A 20,681-nucleotide genomic window follows, 5' to 3' on the forward strand; every position below is an offset into this window, starting at 1 on the left:
CCGTTTACAAGGCACTGCTAAATATCACAAGTGAATGGGATGACAGAAGAGCAACCACTTAAGTGGGTTTCACATGATAGTGATCCTGGCTCTGCCAAAAAACTGGGCATAGTAAATTATAGCATCCAACAAATGAGCATATCATCTGCAAACCTGGATATATTTTAAGCAAAAGATCAGGAATAAAAAAACATTAAATATATTACATCCCTGGAAGCCTGGGAAGATCAAGCAAAGTGTTAGAAATTATAGAAGGGTAAGCAGTGTCTGTATTTTCACAGGCAGAGGATGGGAGTTGAAAACTGTTAAGCCAGTGAGCTTAAACAGCACTAGGTGATACTCTAATATGAGTAGTTGGAAAACAGCATTAAATTTACACAATATCTTTTCTTTTCTTGGAGGAATACCACCAGGTAGGAGGATTCTACAAACATAACAAATGCAGATTTCAAAGGAGCATTTGACCATTCTCAACATAAACAAAGTAGATGATATCATTAAGGACTGTCAAAGAACAGGCCAGAAAGGACTGATGATGAAGCCTGCCCCAGCCAATTCATGGTGCTATCATCACTATAAGCTTATGCCTTAGCAAATAAAGATAATCATTATTTGAAAATAAAATTATAATATTAAGAATTGAAACTGCATTAACTATAATCTGAGTTGATCATGTGGAATGCCAAGAAGTGTCCAGTTCATAAACCTCACAGGGTCATTAGTCAAGCCACATTTCTTAGGGTTACACTTCTCTTTGGACACATTTTACAAACAGATGGCCTATGGTCAGTAACTAAGGTACATAGCACTGCTATGCTGCAGCATGTTATCCCATTAGCACAAAGCCTAAAAGATGTATAGGGACAGAAGGGGAAAGTAATAGATACGTTTAAAAAGCTAAAGCAAAAATACATACACCAAAAGTAAATCCAACTACTCAAAGCAATATATCATTAGTTTTTAGAAGAAACATTTTGGCTACTTGCATGCCTATAATCCCCTCCTGAGGCAGGAGGATTGAAAGTTCAAGGCCTGCTTTGGCAACTTAACAAAGCCCTGTCTCAAAAAAATAAAAAGGGCTAGGGATATGGTTCAGTGATAGAAACCCCTGGGTTCAATCCCTAGTGTCCCCCCTCCCAATTTTTTTAATTAACAAAATGTAAAACATTGATTTAGTGGGTGGGAACCTCAGTTGAACAGCTTGAGAAAACATTCTGAGTTCTAGGGAGGGACTTTGGCACTGAGCAAAAATACTAAAATCCGTATGTCCACATAATGTTCATTGCAGTATAATGTGAAATAATGTTTAAAAGCCAATAACTTCTTTCCTCTGAGCCACGTTCTCTGAGCTTAAGAATTAAGTCATATTCCTAAACATATGTTTGACCTTATGGAAGAATTTTATATGACTATGCACAGTGAAAATGTATTTGCTTTAGAAATTATTGTAATAATTTGAAGAGTTCCAGCATCACAAAAACTGTTTAATTAAACTTATACTTGTTTCTACATTCCCTGCCTCATGGGGATTTAGAATAATATTTAACATTTTATCTTTCAAGGCACCATACCTATAGTCTAAACTAAAAATTGACAAAGTCTCTTCCAATCAAGGAGTTGTACACATGGGGCGTTTGATCAGGTTGTGGTATTTTTGAGCAAGGTCTACAGCTGTCCGTCCTTGCTGAAAGGGGAAAGACCACAAAATTGAATTCCAATGATTTCCCATTTTCTTAACTCCACAGAAAAGGTAATTTACTTCTTCTTTAGTAAAGTTTTTACGAATTCTTCTTTTTTCTGTAATTAATGAGAATTGTAGAACATATTAGTACTTGGTGAAAAAAAGGAGTCTTCTCGAAACCCAAATGAATGTGTAATTTACTTATGGATATAAACTAGAGTGAGAGTATTTCATGCCTGGGATATTCATCATATGAAAATCCACTTCAATTTTTAAAAATCTGAGGGCCTACTATTTTAAGTGCTATTATTGGTACTTCTTCAATTACTATAACAATTTTTTATAATGATACATGTAACATCTTTCCATCAAGAAACAAAAGGTTATAAAACATTTGGTTAATTCAACATTCCTGTAAGGATAGTTAACAGTTTACCTATCTTAGATACAGTTTTCCCAAAGGACTCCATAAGTTTATAGAATAGAAAACAATATCAATACTTGTTAAATACTAGGTTTGATTGATATTTTTTGAAGAAAAAAATTAAATCCGTTTATTCACAGATGACTTGATTTTTTATAAAATTTATTTCTTTGTTCTAATCAGTTATACACGACAGCAGAACACTCTTCAATTCATTATATACAAATGGAGCAAAATTTTTTGACTTCTCTGGTTGTACCCAAAGTAGGATCACACCATTCGTGCAATCATACATGTACCTAGGGTAATGATGTCCGTCTCATTCCACCATCTTTCCTACTATCTCCATGACCCCTCCTCGCCTCCCCTTTGCCCCATTCAAAATTCCTCCACTCATCCCATGCCCTCCTATTATGGATTAGCATCCACTTATCAGAGGTTTGATTAACATTTTTAAGAATAAGGGTCTTCTGAAATTTATTTTACAAAACATGTTCACTACCAATATGGGTGCTCAGCTTGATCAAAACTCAAAAAGATAGAAACTTCCTTCACCATTATGTGGCCTGACTATCTGGATTAGGGATACTTTCTAAAACAAAGAATCCATAGTTGGTAAACAAATATCTTCTGGTGATGATTACTAGGAAGCAGTATTCTTCAAACCTAATTCATTAGTAACTCATATAATCATAAGTCATGTAATTATTGTAGGTAGATGCTGGAAAGTAGTTTTTTGTTTTGTTTTGCAGTACTGGGGATCAAATCCATAGCCGTGCACAAGCTAGGCAATGCTCTATTACTGAGCTACACCCCCAATCCAAGGAGGAGGTTTTGTATTTCACCTTGAGGCTGCTATCTAGGAGGCACTGGTATCAAAGTGTTGGGTCATCCTTAGAAATTCTTACCCTTGCAGGACAAGACTGTTGGCCATCTATCCACCTTTCTAAGAGCCACAGTTTATACTTTTTAAGACAGAAAAGAACTGGGTGTGGTGGCACATGCCTGTAATCCCAGCTACTCAGGAAACAGGTAGGATATCACAAGTTCAAGGCCCATCTGGACAATTTAGTGAGACCCTTCTTAAAATAAAAATGGCTAGAGAGGGCTTGGGTTGTAGCTCAGTGGTACAGCACTTGTCTAGCATGTGTGAGGCACTGGATTTAATCCTCAGCACCACATAAAAATAAATAAATAAAATAAAGGGAATCTAGCTCAGTAGTAGAGCACCCCTGGGTTCAACCCCCAGTACTACAAAAAGAAAAAAAAAAAAAAAGAAAATTTTACCACAGGCTGAGAAATCAATATAAGTAACAATACTTAATATTATAAATTAAAATCCAAGCTCTATGAAGGCAGAGATTTTTGTTTAGTTTATTTACCACTGCATCCCCAGTGTCTAGAACAGTATCTCAAACATAGTCAGTGATCACTAAATATTTGTTGAGAGTAAAGCTATTTATTTATTTATTTAGAGGCACTAGGGACTGAACTCGGGGGCATTCAACCACTGAGCCACATTCCCAGCACTCTTTTGTATTTCTTTTAGAGACAGGGTCTCACTGAGTTGCTTAGCATCTTGCTTTTGCTGAGGCTTGCTTTGAATTTGCAATCCGCCTGCCTCAGGCTCCTGAGCTGCTGGGATTACAGGGGTACACCACAGCACCCAGCTCCCTGTCATTTTTGAAACAGGGTCTCACTAAGTGCTCAGGCTACTCCTGAACTTGCAATCCTCATGCCTCAGCCCCCCAAGTCCCTGAGATTACAGGCATGTGCCACTACCCACAGCTTAGTGCTCTTATTAGAAATCTAAAACAGCAGACCAACTTATCAACTGGTTTTAGCTAAAGTAAGTCTGACCTACAACACAGATACACAGTATTTATAGTGGAATGTTACAGTATTTAGGATAACTCTGTATAATCAATGTATAATTATATCTCTGCCCATTTCATGAGGGTTTACAGATGATTCTTATTTTGTAAAATTTTTAGTTGTTACATGATTGTTGAAAACTTACTATTAATTTGCTGATAAGGGATGGGGTTGTGGCTCAGTTGTAGAATGCTTGCCTAGCACGTGTGAGGCACTATGGTTGATCCTCGGTACCATGTAAATAAAGTTATTATGTCCATCTACAATTGAAAATGTTTAAATAATAATAATAATAATTTGCTGTTGAGTCCTTATCAAGAATAAGATTTTCAAGTGTAAAAAATGTCTTAGGGCTGGGGTTGCTCAGTGGTAGATACTCATCTAGCACATATGAGGCACTAAGTTCAATCCTTAGCACCACATAAAAATGAACTAAAGATATTATGTGTCCACCTACAACTAAAAAAATAATTATTAAAATAATGTCTTATGAATAAAAATACACATATTCTAAGTGTCTACAGAAAATATGATTTAAAAAAATGGGCTCCTCTATAGTGCTACTATACTTTGGGGGAGGGGCTCTTAACAACTGAGCCACATCTCTAGCCCTTTTTTTAATTTGAGACAGGATCTCACTAAGTTGCTAAGGCTGGCCTTGAGTTGTAATTCTCCTACCTTAGCCTCCTAAATTGCTGGGATTACAGTTACGTGCTACCAGGCCCACCTTACTACACTAAATTTTATTTAAACGTATAACTTTTAACTTAATAAAAGGCCCATATCTATAAAGTAAATTTGAAATTTCTTTTAAGGTTTTGGCATTGAAAATAGCCAAATAAGTATTATGTGAGGCAAAATGTTACCTAGATGTAAAGTCCAAATGTCTCTGTAATAAGTAAGAGTGGTTCTATTGATGTTATTAATCTCCACATTACTTTGACTAGTAATGTACTCAACTACTTATTCTTACTCTGCAGGTACTAGCTTCATATGAAAAGAAGAAAATGGTAATGTTTTTAAATCTCTTTGATATATGTTGAATGGTGATAAACCTGAAACATTAACACTTTAGTTAAAATTTCCATCAATTAACTGTTTAAAGAAGCATTTTGATTTTTAAGTAGGGTAGTAAAGGCTTATGCTATTTGTCTCTTCAATTTTTTTGGTGGGGAGAGTACCAGAGATTGAACTCAGGGTCACTCAATCACTGAGCCACATTCCTAGCCCTATTTTGCATTTTGTTTGTAGACAGTGTCTCACTGAGTTGCTGAGCACCTCACCATTGCTGAGGGTGGCTTTGAACTTGCGATCTTCCTGCCTCAGCCTTCTGAGCTGCTGGATTACAAGAGTGCACCACAGCGCTGGGCTGTCTCTTCAATTCTGATCATTTGAAGTGCTATAATTATGAACAAAAACCTTCTGCAAAGTCTCTAAAGCACCTGTACATAGAGCAATTTTGTTCTTAAAAAAGAAATGTGACCTAAAGGATAGAACAAGGGCTTCTGGAGAAAGGCTTGCATTTGAGTCTAAGTTCTGTTATTTACTAACTTATACTATAAGAATTAAAGGAAATAATCTCTATAAAATACCAAATACAGAACAGGTGCTTAATACATATACATTTCCCCCTGCTCATTTCCCAGCTGGCAGGCAGTAGGTTAGCAAACACCATTAAAAAGGGGAAAAGGATGTTTTTTTCTTCAGAGGTATAACCCTCATTAGAGCCCAGGGCTATCATTTAAGAGCCCAACAATGATGAGACTGAGAATAATGACTCAGCTGCTCTCATCTTAGAAATATGCAAAATTTAAGTTTATTTAAAAATTAAATATATTCACTTATTTGTCCAGGAGTAGTAGATTCATTATTGAGTTGCTGTCTTCTGTGTGGGGTCAGAAGAATTTCTGAAAAATATAAAAAACATTTAGCATATGTAGAGTTTCAATCTGAGTAATAGCATATTAATCCATTAGTATATTTCCATTTTCTCTCTTCTAGTAGAAATACTTAGGTGAGCCAAGGAAGAATTTTTAAACCACAAGAGACTATGTCTACTCCCTGGGTACATCTTAAATTACTAGTTGCTTAGACAGATTTTCAACATTATTTTACCATCTAGCTTTTAATATACATACTGCTTTAGATGACACTTTGAAGGTATAGTCATAATTACAGTTTTAAAGCTGCTGGATTAATTACTTTTGTTACAGATAAGTGATTTCCTTAGTTCACTTTTATATCTGTCTTCAGCTTCCACAATGACTTTGTGACGATCACATTGGTATGGGCAAGAGTGCAAGAGCTTGCTAAAATTTCGGCTATTCAGGGGTTTTCCTACTGCTATGCAACCTAAAAGAAAACAAATCAAAGTGATGTACAGATGTTACAAAATATGCACTAACACATCTATGAAAATAAATATGTATATGATTATAACTAAAGTTAAATCAGGAACTATACATATTTCAAGAAACTCCAATTCATGCAAAATAGTAAAGACCACAAATACACTACAATGAAATAAATATTGAGACAGAGGTGTTAACAGATAGTTATACTGATATAGAAAAAGAGCATCTAGTTTGCCAGCTCTGAAGGAAGACATCCAGGAGATGTGATCATTAAAAACAGTTGTCTGTTTTAAACATTTTCTTTCTTACAGAAAATTTTAAACACACGAGATTAAAGGGCAGAGTATAATGAACCCTCATGTATTTATCACCCAACTTCAGTAACTATTAAGCCGTGGCTAATCACATTTTATCTACACCTCCACCTACTCTACTGTCCCCATGTGCACACTGGAATTTGGATTAAAGTATCATTCCATCTGCAAATACTTCGTTTGCATCCCTCATGAATAAGGGCTCTTTTAAACACACACACAATATCATACTCTAATCAGTATTTAAATTTCATCATTTTTTCTTCCTTGCTTCCCAATCATTTCAAAACTTTTTTTAAAAACAACTGGTTGTTGTGGGCTGGGGATGTGGCTCAAGCAGTAACGCGCTCACCTGGCATACTCGGGGCGCTGGGTTCGATCCTCAGCACCACATAAAAATAAAAAAATAAAGATGTTGTGTTCACTGAAAACTGAAAAATAAATATTAAAAAATTCTCTCTTTCTTCTCTCTAAAAAAAAAAAACACAACAACTGGTTGTCTGAATCATAAATGTATTTATTTGTGGTGCTGGGGGTAAAATCTGGGACCTCACTCCTGCTGAACATGTGCTCTACCAATGAGTTGCTTTTAATTTACCAGTTCTCTCTTCCTTCCGTGTCATTAGTATCAGTTTCCCAAATGCTAGGATATGCCAGTGCATCCTAGTTGTATCCTTTAAAATGTTCTCATGTACTCTATAAACTAGTAATTAGAAGATATAGATGATTGATCAGATTCAAACATTTGGGTATTTTTGCTAGAATTCCTAACAGGTAGTATTGTGTCCCTCTCTGTAATATACTAAAAGGAACATCTTTTTTTTTTATGTTAAGATGGAAATTAGAGTCAAGTCATGTCAGCCACATCCATCTACTATGAAGTTATCCATTAGCCTGTCACCTAATTATATTTGTGGCCTATTCCTAAAGGATGAGAAGTTGGAAATGCAGATTTTTGACTGGGGTAGGGGCATTTTGGATATAATAAACATGAACAAAAGCACAAAAGTGTGAAAAAGCATTGTGTGTTCAGAGATTCATAGGTACTCTGATATAGTATAAGAAAAATATTGAAGAGAAGATAAAGCTGGGGAAGTTTGCAAAGAAAGACCAAGAAGGGTTTTGAAAACCCTGCTAAAAAGTTTTTAACTGTCTTCAAGGTAATGGGGAGGAACTGAAAGATATTTATGAGTAAGGAAGAAGACATGATTTCTTTGTCTTTGGAGAAAGGTCATCTGACCCTCAAAGGATCACTTGAGAGGTTACTTTAATAGTCTAGAAAATAAATTAGGGGATTTTGAAACAAGACAGTTTCGGGAAGAATCAAGACATTTCTAATCTAAATTGGCAGAATTTGATGAATAATGAACTGCTGGGCCTGGCACAGTGGCACATGCCTGTAATCCCTGCAATTCTGGAGGCTGAGGCAAGAGGATCTCAAGTTTAGGGTCAGGGAAGCAACTTGGTGAGACCCTCAGTAACTTAGCAAGATCCCATTTCAAAAAATGAAAACAACTCAGGATGTAGCTCAGTGGTAAGGCATCCCTGGGTTCAATCCCCAGAACTAACTAACTAAATAAATAGTTTATGGGAGTAAAGGAAAACTTTAGAGTAATTCTAAGTAATTCCATAATTGAATGGTAAAGTTTGGAATGAGCATAGCATATTTCTGGCACTGAAAGCAAGCAAATATTCAGTACAATTTAGCAAGTGGAAGCAGGACAAAAATCTACACAATTTTGAAAGCCAGGTGGGGGAGCTGATTGTCAGTGAGTTGCAGAGAACTGCTGAGGGTTCTTTAGCATGGTGATAAGATAAAAAACACATATTAAGAAATTAACGGCAATATGGATACTATAGTTGGTGTTTAGAGACATTTGAGAACAAAAGACTGCTAGAAAGTTGCTGAAATAATTTAAGCATGAAGCCAAAAGTCCCATGTAGGAAAGAATAAAGAACCAAATTTGATAGACTTAGAAATTGGCTGGACTGGTGATGAGATCAGTGGTAGAATGCTTACCTAGCATGTGTGAGGCCCTGGGTTCAAGCCCCAGTACTAGGGGGAAAAAAAAAATCCAGAAATTGGGAAATGAGAAAGAATAGTCACAGATGATTCAAGGGTTATAGTCTGGGAGACCTGAAGAATAGTAACAATATTGACAGAAACTGAGTTGCTGGGGGTAACTTTAAGAGGAAGAAAGATGTTTAGGATACATTAAGCTTGAAGTGGTATGTCCCAGATACAACTCAAAGTGGAAGAATATGCTATAAACCAAGGTAGAAGTTAAAACTTTATTTATTTATTCTTTGTACTGGGGATTGAACTCAGGGGGTGTGTTTAATCACTGAGCCACATCCCCTGCCTTTTTTTTGAGACAGTGTCTCACTAAGTTGCTCAGGGCCTCACTAATTCGCTGAGGCTGGCCTCAAACTTGTGATCCTGTTTCAGCTACCCAAGTCACAGGAATTACAGGCATGCACTACCGTATCTGGCTAGAAGTCAAATATCTTTCTTTTCTTTTTTTTGCAGTGCTGGGGATCGAACTCAGAGCCTTGTGCATACAAGGCAAGCATCTTATCAACTGAGATATATCCCCAGCCCTTAGAAGCCAAATATCTTGACTCAAATTTGAAAATAATCATTAAAGGGCTGGGGACACTGACCACTGGTCATGCTTGCCTAATGTGTGCAAGGCCCTGGGGTTACAACATAATATCACACACAAAAATAAAATTAATTAAATATAATTTCTTAAAAAGAAAAAATCAGTAAAATGAGACATGATAGAACAAAAGTCATAGAGTTAAGCAAGTATTACAGATCATGCCTTAGGAGAACACCTACAGAAATTTGGCAGTAAGAAAAAAAGCAATAAGAACCAACTTCTGTACATCTTTTATCCTAGTATCTGCCACATAATGTTTGTTGAAATGAATAATGGTCACTAGGGAGGAAACAACCAGGAAAAAAATCTCTCAAACTAAGGGATGAAAGAAATGGGGTTAATAGTTACAGAGCATTCGCTCCACCAAATAGATACTTCTGATCAGAGGTTCTTGGTTCATGGTACTCCCAGGCCAAAAGAAATGTTTAACCATTCTGTTAGGTCCCAAATAGCTTCCTAATTACTTGTGTTCTAATGACTTAGCAGCCATTTGAAAAAAATAATACAACTAAATTGAAAGAAAACTATAATTTGTATTTTATTCTTATGAATTACACTTATTATGGACAGCATAACTTCTCAAACACTGGAGTAAATTAATGATTCAATAACTTTCATTCCTGTTCCACATTGATTTTCTTTTTCTTTCTTTTTTTTTTTTAGAGAGGGGGAGGATTTTTTTAACATTTATTTTTCAGTTTTCGGTGGACCCAACATCTTTATTTTATTTTATGTGGTTCTGAGGATCAAACCCAGTGCCCCACGCATGCCAGGTGAACATGTTACCACTTGAGCCACATCCCCAGCCCTCCACATTGATTTTCATGTGGTGTTTGCTTTTCATGACAACAACCTCTAAAAACCTAGCTTCATATGGTATTATGATACCAGGCATATAAGCATGTGCCTATAGTCCAAAACTACTGAGAAAGCTGAAGCAGAAGGATCACTGGAGCCTAGGAGTTCAAGCCCAGCCTGGGCAATATAAAAGATCCTATGGCACACATCTATAATCCTAGCAACTTGATAGGCTAAGGCAAGAGGATCCCAAGTTGGAGGCCATCATGAGCAACTTGGTGACACCCTGTCTCAAAATAAGAAATAAAAATTAAAAGGGCTGGGGGTATAACTCAGTGACAGAGTGCTCTTGAATTCAATCCCCAGTTGTGGGGTAGGGCCAGGGAGAGACTTGGCATCCTCAAGAGGAATGTGACACAATCTAATGTTGAAACTATGAACTACCTTGAGTTAGGAGTTCATGAGTTGTCCATCAAATGTTGATTATTGTTGTTATATTTCCCTTATTAAGTCAAAAATATTGTGTAGTACTCTTGTGAGTTCATTACAGAGCTCCAGGGAGCCTGGGTGGAAATTTTTGGAAAAAAAAATTTTAGACTCCTGAGAAGAAATTTAAAGGAATAGTAGTTAACAATGTGGAGATACTAAAGTAGATAAGAATTTATTTTTTAAAATCACAGGTTTTAGGGGGGAAAAAGGTTTCAGATAAGCTTTAACATTTAAAATTCAGGAGAAAGAAGGAAAAAAGATCCAGGTTTCAGAGAGTTAAGAAGGGAATAAATACTTGAAAGCAGCAAGAGAAGAATCTTGCAATAAACAGTGGAAAGAAAAGTGAGTGGATGAATGCTTTTTAGGGTATAGGGAATCACACGAAGTATTTGGACTTTTTAAGATAAGGGAAAATAAGCATAGTTTAAATGGCCCAAATAAAGTTATTGGATAGAAAGGAACTGACGAGAAAGATTTTATAATTATTAGAATGGGAAGAAAAGATGATCAGGATTTAGAGTATGGCTAGCCATCAGCATTAGCATAACAGAGGTAAATATCTTCATCCGAAATAGAAGAATAGTGATGTTCTGAGCTGAACCTCAATTTTCTTCATAGAGCAAATGGGCGCAGTAAATGTGAACAAAGAGAAAATACTGGAGTGTGAAGGAAAGAAGGAATGGATAAGTACTGTGGAACATTTTCAGAAAAATAATAATGGGGCATGGGACAGTAGAAACATTAATGTATTTATTATAAATATAAAAATAGGCATTGTTTAATTCTTAATATCTATAATGTTTACAGCATAATCCAGAATACATACATATTTGCTCTCTGAAGACAAAACTGTTTTGCTCAATCAAGTTAAATTTAAAGATGATATTGTGACAAGACAGTAAAAAAGTTATAAAGAGGTATTAACTGCATTGTTTTGTGTAAACAAATGTTAGGAGCTCAGCATGATATAGGTAATAGAGTATTAATTTGAATGTTTGATGCTCCAGATTGTCATTTATCCAAAGGAAATGAAGTTTAAGTCACAAAGGTAGAACTATCATAAATTCTAGTTATTATTTAATATCATATAATGCTTCAGTTATAAAATAATTACAATTAAAAAATACTTACCTGAACACCTATACTTCAATATTTTGGAACAATTTTCAGTTGCTTGAAAACTGACAACTTCCTTATTTATTATGTCTGAACATAATACAAATGGATCTGTAAAAAATTATAAAATGCATGATTTTTTGATACATGAAAATTTATAAGATTTACTAAATCTCAGGATTTTCATAACTTTATCTCAGTACTATAGAACCAGTCATCTTGGTTGGATTAACAGAAAGATTATGGATGTCAGTAAAAGATTTCTCAGGCATTTACATCAGAACGGTAAAGGTGTGGCCTATAGTTCATAGGGCAGACATACCAATGTAAATTTTTAGCTATATCCATCACCTAAATATCTGTTTTCTTGAAAAACAAGAAACATTTTAAAACATACCTGTTACTGGTAACTGCTGCTTTCTATTTTTTACAGTATGAGTAGGATGTTTAAAAAAACCGTCACTAAAAGAAAATAGATAAGAGATCATTAAAAATAAAGGTAACTGTTTGGTGGTCAAATATTTCTGTAAGCAGTGACGTGATTCTGGGTGTTGGGCAAGCAGGAGTATGGAGCCAGGATCTACCAAAATATACTATGCTATGCTCTGGATATTGAATGTCCCCAAAAGTGTATGTGTTAAAATCTTAGTCTCCAGATTGGCATTATTAGGAGGTGCTATGGATCTTTGAGTAAGGGACTTGTAGAACGTCCTTAGGTCAATTGGTGTGTACCTTTGAAGGGGACTACGGGACCCAAGCCCATCCTCTTTATTTTGTGGCTCATGCGGTGTGGTCTATTCTACCAGGTGATCCCACCATAATATGCTGCCCTTGCCAAAGGACCAAAGCAATAGGTACTTCATTCCCCTACCATTTTAGATTTTGTAACCTCTAAAACCATGAGCCAAAATAAATCTTTTCTAAGTTAATTGCCTTAGTTGTTTTGTAGTAGCAACAAAAAGCTAATACTTCTGCCAAAGTAGGATCTGCAACAGTCATAGCCTTGTTTTTAGAAATGAAGTTAAACAAGACTTCCTTCAGAGGGCCAATAGTATTGATGTCAGCAGAAACAAAGAATAAGATTATGAAAAGAAGGAAGAAAGGAAGGAGGGCACAAAAGGAGAGAACAAAATTAGCGAGAGTGAAAAAAAGGAATAGCAAAGTATATTAAAAATAATCATTTAAGGACCTGAATTTAAAAATTCTGGGGCGGGGATGTTGGGGTTGTGGCTCAGCGGTAGAGCGCTCACTGAGCATGTGGGAGGCCCTGGGTTCGATCCTCAGCACCACATAAAAATAAATAAAAGTATTGATAACTACAACTAAAAAATAAACATTTAAACAAAATTATTCCTGACTGCCAAAACATTTGTGTCAGTGACGAATAAATCCTTAATGAATAAATATAAGTTTTGACTATACTGTCACAATAACAATACCAAAAAGGTCAAGAGTAGATAGAAGACAGATGAAGCAAGAGTACCACTATAATATCTATTACATGTATTTGTAGAAAGTACTACACAGGAGGGGAAGTGTAAACATTAGTAACTCAGCTGACATTAATACTATAGCATTAATAACACAGCTGAGGTAGAAACACAGTCAACCCTAAAGGAAGAAGAAGGGTATGGGTAGAAGGTTTGGGCCAGAGGGCAAGAATTGGCCTCAAAATATATCTCACTGCTTTGAAATTCCACATCCTAAAAAAATCAAATTAAAACTAACATTGGCTGTGGCTCAGTGATGAAACACCTTTTGGTTCAATCCCTGATACCAAAAACAAAAAAACAATAATAAAACTAACATCAAGAGTAGTTTTTTTGTTAGTTTGCTTTTGTTTTTTGGTACTGAGGCTTGAACCCAGGGGCACTTTACCAGGGGGCTACTTCCCTAACCCCTATTTATTTATTTATTTATTTTTGTTTTGGTACCAGGTACTGAACCCAGGGGACTTAACCAATGAGCCACATTCCCAGCCCCTTTTTATTTTTTATTCAGAGACAGGGTCTCATTAAGTTGCTTAGGGCCTCGCTAAATTGCTGAGGCTGGCTTTGAACTTGGAATTATCCTGCCTTAGCTTCCCAAGTTGCTGGGATTAAGGTATGTGCCACTGCACCTGGCTCTTTTTAATTTTTTTTTTTTTTTTTTTAAGAGAGAGAGAGAGAGAGAGAGAGAGAGAGAGAGAGAGAGAGAGAATTTTTTTTAACATTTATTTTAGTTTTCGGCGGACACAACATCTTTGTTGGTATGTGGTGCTGAGGATCGAACCCGGGCCGCACGCATGCCAGGCGAGCGCGCTACCGCTTGAGCCACATCCCCAGCCCTCTTTTTAATTTTTATTGAGACAGGAGCTCAGTAAATTGCTGAGGCTGGCCTCAAACTTGTGACTCTCCTGCCTCAGCCTCCAGAGTCACTGAGATTATAGGCATGTGCCACCATGCCCAAAGGGAGTGGTTATGGTGTAATTCATCTTCCTGATACTTGTTTTATCCTGCAACCTGCCCAAACCACAACTTCTTCATCTTCTTAAGCACAGAAACCATCAGAAGAGGACAATACAAAAGGGTTTAAGAAGAAAAGCTACAATTCTAGGCTGAACTTTGAGGGAGAAAGGGTATGTATTGGAAATGAAGTATGGGAAACAAAAGGGCAATGCCAAACTAGATTTTCACCACAGCCTATTCCCTTTATCATACTGTTACAAACTGTTTTTCTGCCACATTGCCAGCAGATATGCTTGCACTAATACTTTGAGTAGATTGCCTCATTTAGGTTTTCTTTTATTAGTATACTTTCTAAAATTTCAATCTGATTATGTCACTCAATGGCTTCTAATACCTTATCAGTTAAAATCAAAAATCTTGAGTATGACATGCAAGGTGCTACATGAATTGGCCCACCTCCTCATCCAATCTCTTTTGCCAAAATTTCCTGTTTTATGATCCTCCCAAGACCATGTTTTCTCATTTGTATATCCCCAATATTTAACAGTGTGGCACAGAGTAGCGCATAATAAATGTTGGCTGAATAAATGTTACAATTATTAAACTATACCTTGATTGAGAAATAGAATTCTTTTTATCAAAAGTCATTTCTTCACATATGTTTTGATTGCAGCTTGAATTAGCTTTACATAAAGTCTTATTTTGCCAACTTTCCCTATAGCAAACATTAACTGGATTAGTATTCTTTAAGAGTGTCTTCATTTGGTCATCACTTGCACAAGGTTTAGACATCACTCCACAGGATTTATAACTCTGGAGCTGTCTAGACTGGCTTTTATTCATATCTTCTGCTTTGGTGCCTCCAATCTTATCTGCATGGAGATGTTTCAATGTATTCTGAATATTTATGTTCATAGATGAAATATTACTCTTATACTTTCCTCTTGGTATTTTTTCCTATAATGTAAAAATGACAAGAGTTTTTAAATAATCAATTTTTATAATCCACTTTACATTTCCTTTAAATAATGTAGAGAAAGTTCGTAATTGTCAACAGAACATATATGATAAAAGGAACAATTTATATTAGGAGAAAAAAGGAATTTTTTTTCAATAAATGACAACTGGGGAGACATCTGGAAAAAATATAGATATCTCACAGTCTACATAAAAATAGGTAAAAATGAACTTTTAAATTTAAAAAATAAAATCATGTATGTCCTAAAAGAAACTATGATATTTCAATATTATTAAGGGGTGAAGATCTTTCCCAGCACCACACAAAATCAATAAATCATAACACAAGAAAACTAATATGCTTATCACATAATTTACTTTATCAATACTGAAGATTGAACACTCAGGGACTCACACCTGGTAGGTAAGTGTTCTGCCTCTTAGCTACATCCACAAACCTTTTTTAAATTTGAGACAGAGTCTTATTAAGTTGCTGAGGCTGGTCTGGAACTTGAGATCCTCTTGTCTCAGTCTCCCAAGTAACTGAGATCACAGGCATGTGCCACCACACCTGGCATCATTAAAGAAAATTTTTTTGAAAGCTCTCTCAGAACCATGAACAATGAGGAGTGAGGGAGTCACAAAGGAAAAAAGGCCAGAAGCAAAACCATGGCAATCAATTTTTTTCTTGATACTGGAGCCTCAGCCTCGGAGCCATTAGGATAAATAGGTGTGTGCTACTATGTCCCACCCAATGGCAATAAAAAAACACCAGGAAATAATATTGGTCAAGCTATTATAATGAAATATTAAAAAGATCAATGGTAGTATAGAAAAGTAGGTAAATGGTATATAGGGAAGCAGCAAAGATGAGACTTGAATATAAACTACGACAAGATCATGGAGAATCATAAGAGGAGAATCTGAAAAGATGGTTTAGCATCACTGAAATTAAATGAAACTGGACCGGGGTTGTAGCTCAGCGGTGGAGGGCTTACCTAGCATGTGCGAGGCCTTGGGTTCGATTCTCAGCACCACATAAAAATAAATAAAATAAAGCTGTTATGTCCAACTATAACTAAAAAATAAATATTTTATAAAAAGAAACTGGATTTGAATCCTCCCCCCAAATAAAACACAATAAAATGAAATAGCAAAGTAGGGAAAAGAAATGAACAGATAGTTCATAGGATAGGAAACATGTATCTCCTTAAACACATGAAAAAATTCTCCATCCCACTTGTAATGATAAATTAATACTAAACCTACATTCAGGTATCTTCCTCATCTAGTAAAGATTAAAAGATTATGGAGAGGGCTGGGGATGTGGCTCAAGTGGTAGCGCGCTTGCCTGGCATGCGTGCGGCCAGGGTTCGATCCTCAGCACCACATACACACAAAGATGTTGTGTCCGCCGATAACTAAAAAATAAATATTAATATTCTCTCTCTCTCTCTCTCTTAAAAAAAAAAGAGTATGGAGAAACATACTCATGAACACTACTGGTAAGAGTATTAACTGTTATAACTTCTATGAAGAAATAATTTGACAAAAATTTTCATAATAAAAATTGCCTATTTGTACAAAAAATTCTATAGATTTCTTTTACACATGTATGTTATGTTATTAACTACAACAATATTTGTAACAGCTAAAAGTTGGAAAGAACCTTAATATGTCACAAGAACTGCCAGTAAATGTAGTCAACAGAATATAAAATAACAGATTTCTAAAGAAAGATGAATTGAACATCTATATTTGATTGTGGACCTCTTAAAAAATCATTAAAACAACCATTTTTATAAAGGCATAAACCCACAAGAGCAAGGAGCAATGGAAGAAGAAATAAAGGCAACAAAAATATCAAGACTAGCTGGGCATTATATGCCTGTAATACCAGTGGCTTGGGAGGCTAAGGCAGGAGGATCTGGAATCCAAAGCCAGCCTCAGCAAAAGTGATGTGCTAAGCAACTCAATGAGACCTTGCCTCTAAATAAAATACAAAATAGGACTGGGGATGTGGCCCAGTGGTCGAGTGCCTCTGAGTTCAATCCCTGGTCATCCCATCCAAAAAAAATTCAAAACTAGAAAGCAGATACATAAGTGACAATCTACTCAGCAAATCTGGTAAAGCTGAATCCAAAGTTGATAAAGGGAAAATCCAACAAACTAAGATAAACCACCAAACCCTCAAAAGACTTATGAAATATAACTACCAAGAAACTCTACAAGGTGGGATGTGAAGGCAGAGTTAAAACAAGAGTGGAGCTGGGTGTGGTTCTGCCTGTGATTTCAGTGAGTTGGGGGTGAGGACTAAGGCAAATGGATAATCTGAGGTCAGCCTCAGCAATTTAGGGAGATCCTCAGAAACTTACCAAAACCCTGAGTCAAAGTAAAAAGTAAAAAGGACTAGGGATGCAAAACAATGGCAACGAGCATCGCTGGGTTCAATGCCCAGTATCCACCCATACACACATACATACACATGCACATACATAATTATAAAAATAAAACAAGATTGGATGAAAGTCTTTAAAAAGCAGGTGGGCCAGGCATGGTGGTACATGCCTATAATCCTAGTGATAGTGACTTGAGAGGATGAGACAGAAGGACCACAAGTTGGAGGCCAGCCTCAGCAACTTAAGCCCTAAGCAACTTAGCAAAACCCTACCTCAAAAAAAAAAAAAAAAAAAATCAATAAAAAGAGCTGTAGGTATAGTTCAGTGGTAAAGCACCCCTGGGTTCAATCAAGCAGGTAAAGAGCAGTTTTTTGGGGAACTACTGATCCTAACTCCTAACAGGGGGTCATCCTTCTTCTGCTTCTTTCCCAAGGCTGGCAGTTTAGTCAGGGGGCTAAAACTTAATCTCTGCACTGAAGTGCACTAAGCAAAGCTGAAGGCAAAATGCTAGTCAAGAATTAAGACTCAGTAAATATTACATACTGTATAATAGGACACCCACACTCTCTTCTTCCATTTTGACTCCAAAATACTCACTGCCAATCTCTAGGCAGGAGATTGGGCACTGGAGGTTCTCCAAAAACAAATAACAATGAAATAGACTCACTGAATGAATCCTCAATCAACATACTTTTAAGGAGACTTTTAGTATCTTACTCTTAAATATAAGCCACAACCTAAAACCACCAGAAATACAAATAAAAATGCCAAATGAAGGAGAAAAAAAAAAAACCTTTAAAAATGAAAACTAACCTTAATATAGCTAAGAAAAATCTGGCAATTTAAATGAAGACTTAAATCCATGATTCTTTTAATGGAGGTAAAAAAGAAACTTGGTAATTAAAAATATAACAGAAGTAAAAACTCTAATAGGTTAGTTTAGAAAATAAGTGTGAGAACTTTTCCCAGATACACAACAAAAAGATAAAGTGAGGGAAAATAAGAGAAATGACAAGGAAAACCAATTTTGCAAGTCCAACTGCTTCAAAAAAGAAGTTTAAAGAAAATGGAAGGAAGTACGTAGCATCACAGACCAATGTAAAATTTTCCCTCATATTAAAGAACATAATTCTCCAGATTAAAAGATCCCACTAAGTATATAGCATAACAGATGAGATCGATATCCATTTTTTAAAATATTTTTAGTTGTAGCTGGACATAACAATTTTATTTATTTACTTATTTATTTTACTGAGCATCGAACCCAGTGCCTCACACAAGCAATCTACCACTGAGCCACTTTTGCACAACACATCACTCATGCTTATGGTGATGCCAGTGTAAATAAATCTATTGTACTACTAGTTATATAAAAACAAAAGTACATAATATTTGATAACAGTGTTGCTGGTTTACATATTTATTTATCATACTTTTTAATCATTATTTTAGAATGTTATTCCTTCTACTTAAAAAAAAAAAAAAAAGGTCAGACATGGTGGCTCACACCTATAATCCCAGGTACTTGGGAGGCTGAGGCATTAAAAATGGTAAAAGAGAGGCCAGCCTGGATAATATAGTGTGACCCAGTCTCAAAAATTACAAAAAAAAAACCCCACAAATCTTGTATTTTTTTTTTAAATAATACTGGAGATTGAACCCAGGGGCTCTCTACCACTGAGAGACATTCCCATCCCTTTTTACTTTTTATTCTGATACAGAATAAAAAATTCTATGTTACCCAGGCTATTCTCCATCTTGTAATCCTCCTGCCTCAGCCTCCTGAGTTGCCAGGATTACAGACATGGTATCACCACACCTAGTAAAAACAAGTTTACTACAAAACAGTATGCTCTTTTAGGCTGGCAGCAGCCCCACACAAACTCAAGTTTATTGTATCTCTTGACTGCATCAAGAGATCATGTTGAGTGAATGACCTACACCATCTCAGTTTCTGTAATTATACTCTATGATGTTCACACAATGCTGACACTGCCTAACTACACATTTTTCAAAACATATCCCTGTGAAGGTACATTGTATGTGTATGTGAATGGGGGTAAATTATTTGACTGATTTTTTTCTTTCTCAAACTCCTATAATTCAGATGTTAGACTTGTTGCCTCTTTCTTCAATATCTCTTAAATTTTAGTCATAATTTCTGCTTTTTTTTTTTTCTATCGAGGACTGAATCCAGGGGACTTGACTTTACTAAGCCACATTCCTAGTCCTTATTTTATCTTGAGACAGGTTCTAAGTTGCCAACGGTGGCCTCAAACTTGTGATCCTTCTTTCTCAGCCTCACAAGTTGTTGGGATTACAGGCATATGCTAAGGCACCTTGTATCATTTCTACTTTTTAAAAATATCTTTTGTTCTGTATCCAAGGATGATTCCTCAATTATTACTATTAATTTTTTTTTTTTTTGGTGGTGCTGCGAATTGAACCCAGGGCTTTGTGCATATAAGGCAGGCACTCTACCAAATGAGCTATATCCCAAACCCCCTACAATTAAATTTTACATTTAAAGTCATTAAAATATTTTTTAGACTTGGGAAGAAAAAAATTTTTACTCTCCAACTCTGTTAAAAAATATATGGAAAAACTTCTATATTCTTGGAAACAAAAAAAAAAATCCAACCTCATTTCCTTCTCTTTCAAGCTGTTCTATTCTGTATAGAATTTCCTTTGCTCTCTTCCAGTGCTCTTCAAGATTCTTCTCTTTCACATTTATGTCCTTTAATTGTTCTGCTTCATCTCCATCAAAAGAATACTCTCCTAGACTTAGAGATAATTTCTCAGCTTCATAATAATGGGGGGAAAATGATGAATTTATCCATTACCAGTAACTGCAACACTTAAAGGATAACCACCTGCCCCATTCCACCCCTTCTGTAAATTTTGTCCATTCAGACTACTGTAAGTACTCAACCGATACTGAAAATAAATATAAGATAAGAGTGTCTGGCAGAGGCCCAGAACTCAAACGGTCATAAATTAAGCAGAATTACAGGAAAAAGAACATGAAAATATGTTATTCCAGGTACAATAAATACCTACTGGTTTTAAAGTAGTTTTTTTTTTAGTACTGGAGATCAAACCCAGGGTCCCATATAGGTTAAGCATGTTACTAACTAAGCTACCTCTCCAATCCCCAAATA

At 35.8% G+C, this 20,681-nt stretch overlaps 1 protein-coding gene across 1 annotated transcript in view; it reads right to left on the reverse strand.

The window, feature by feature from the left end:
- Positions 1–1,609: 1,609 nt before the first annotated feature.
- Positions 1,610–20,681, reverse strand: part of Terb1 (telomere repeat binding bouquet formation protein 1) — a 36,531-nt gene continuing 17,459 nt past the window's right edge. Inside the window, exons 11-17 of the mRNA XM_046434561.1 lie at positions 20,162–20,322; positions 14,775–15,121; positions 12,115–12,179; positions 11,733–11,828; positions 6,183–6,332; positions 5,822–5,887; positions 1,610–1,797 (exon numbers count right to left, since the gene is read on the reverse strand). Of these exons, the coding sequence (XP_046290517.1) occupies positions 1,610–1,797; positions 5,822–5,887; positions 6,183–6,332; positions 11,733–11,828; positions 12,115–12,179; positions 14,775–15,121; positions 20,162–20,322 (1,073 nt within the window). The remainder of the gene's footprint in view (positions 1,798–5,821; positions 5,888–6,182; positions 6,333–11,732; positions 11,829–12,114; positions 12,180–14,774; positions 15,122–20,161; positions 20,323–20,681) is intronic.

This window comes from Marmota monax, unplaced genomic scaffold (assembly GCF_021218885.2).
Source record: "Marmota monax isolate L192 unplaced genomic scaffold, Marmota_monax_Labrador192_F-V1.1 WCK01_AAM20220418_F8-fsc00024, whole genome shotgun sequence".
In the NCBI taxonomy this organism is placed as follows: domain Eukaryota; kingdom Metazoa; phylum Chordata; class Mammalia; order Rodentia; family Sciuridae; genus Marmota; species Marmota monax.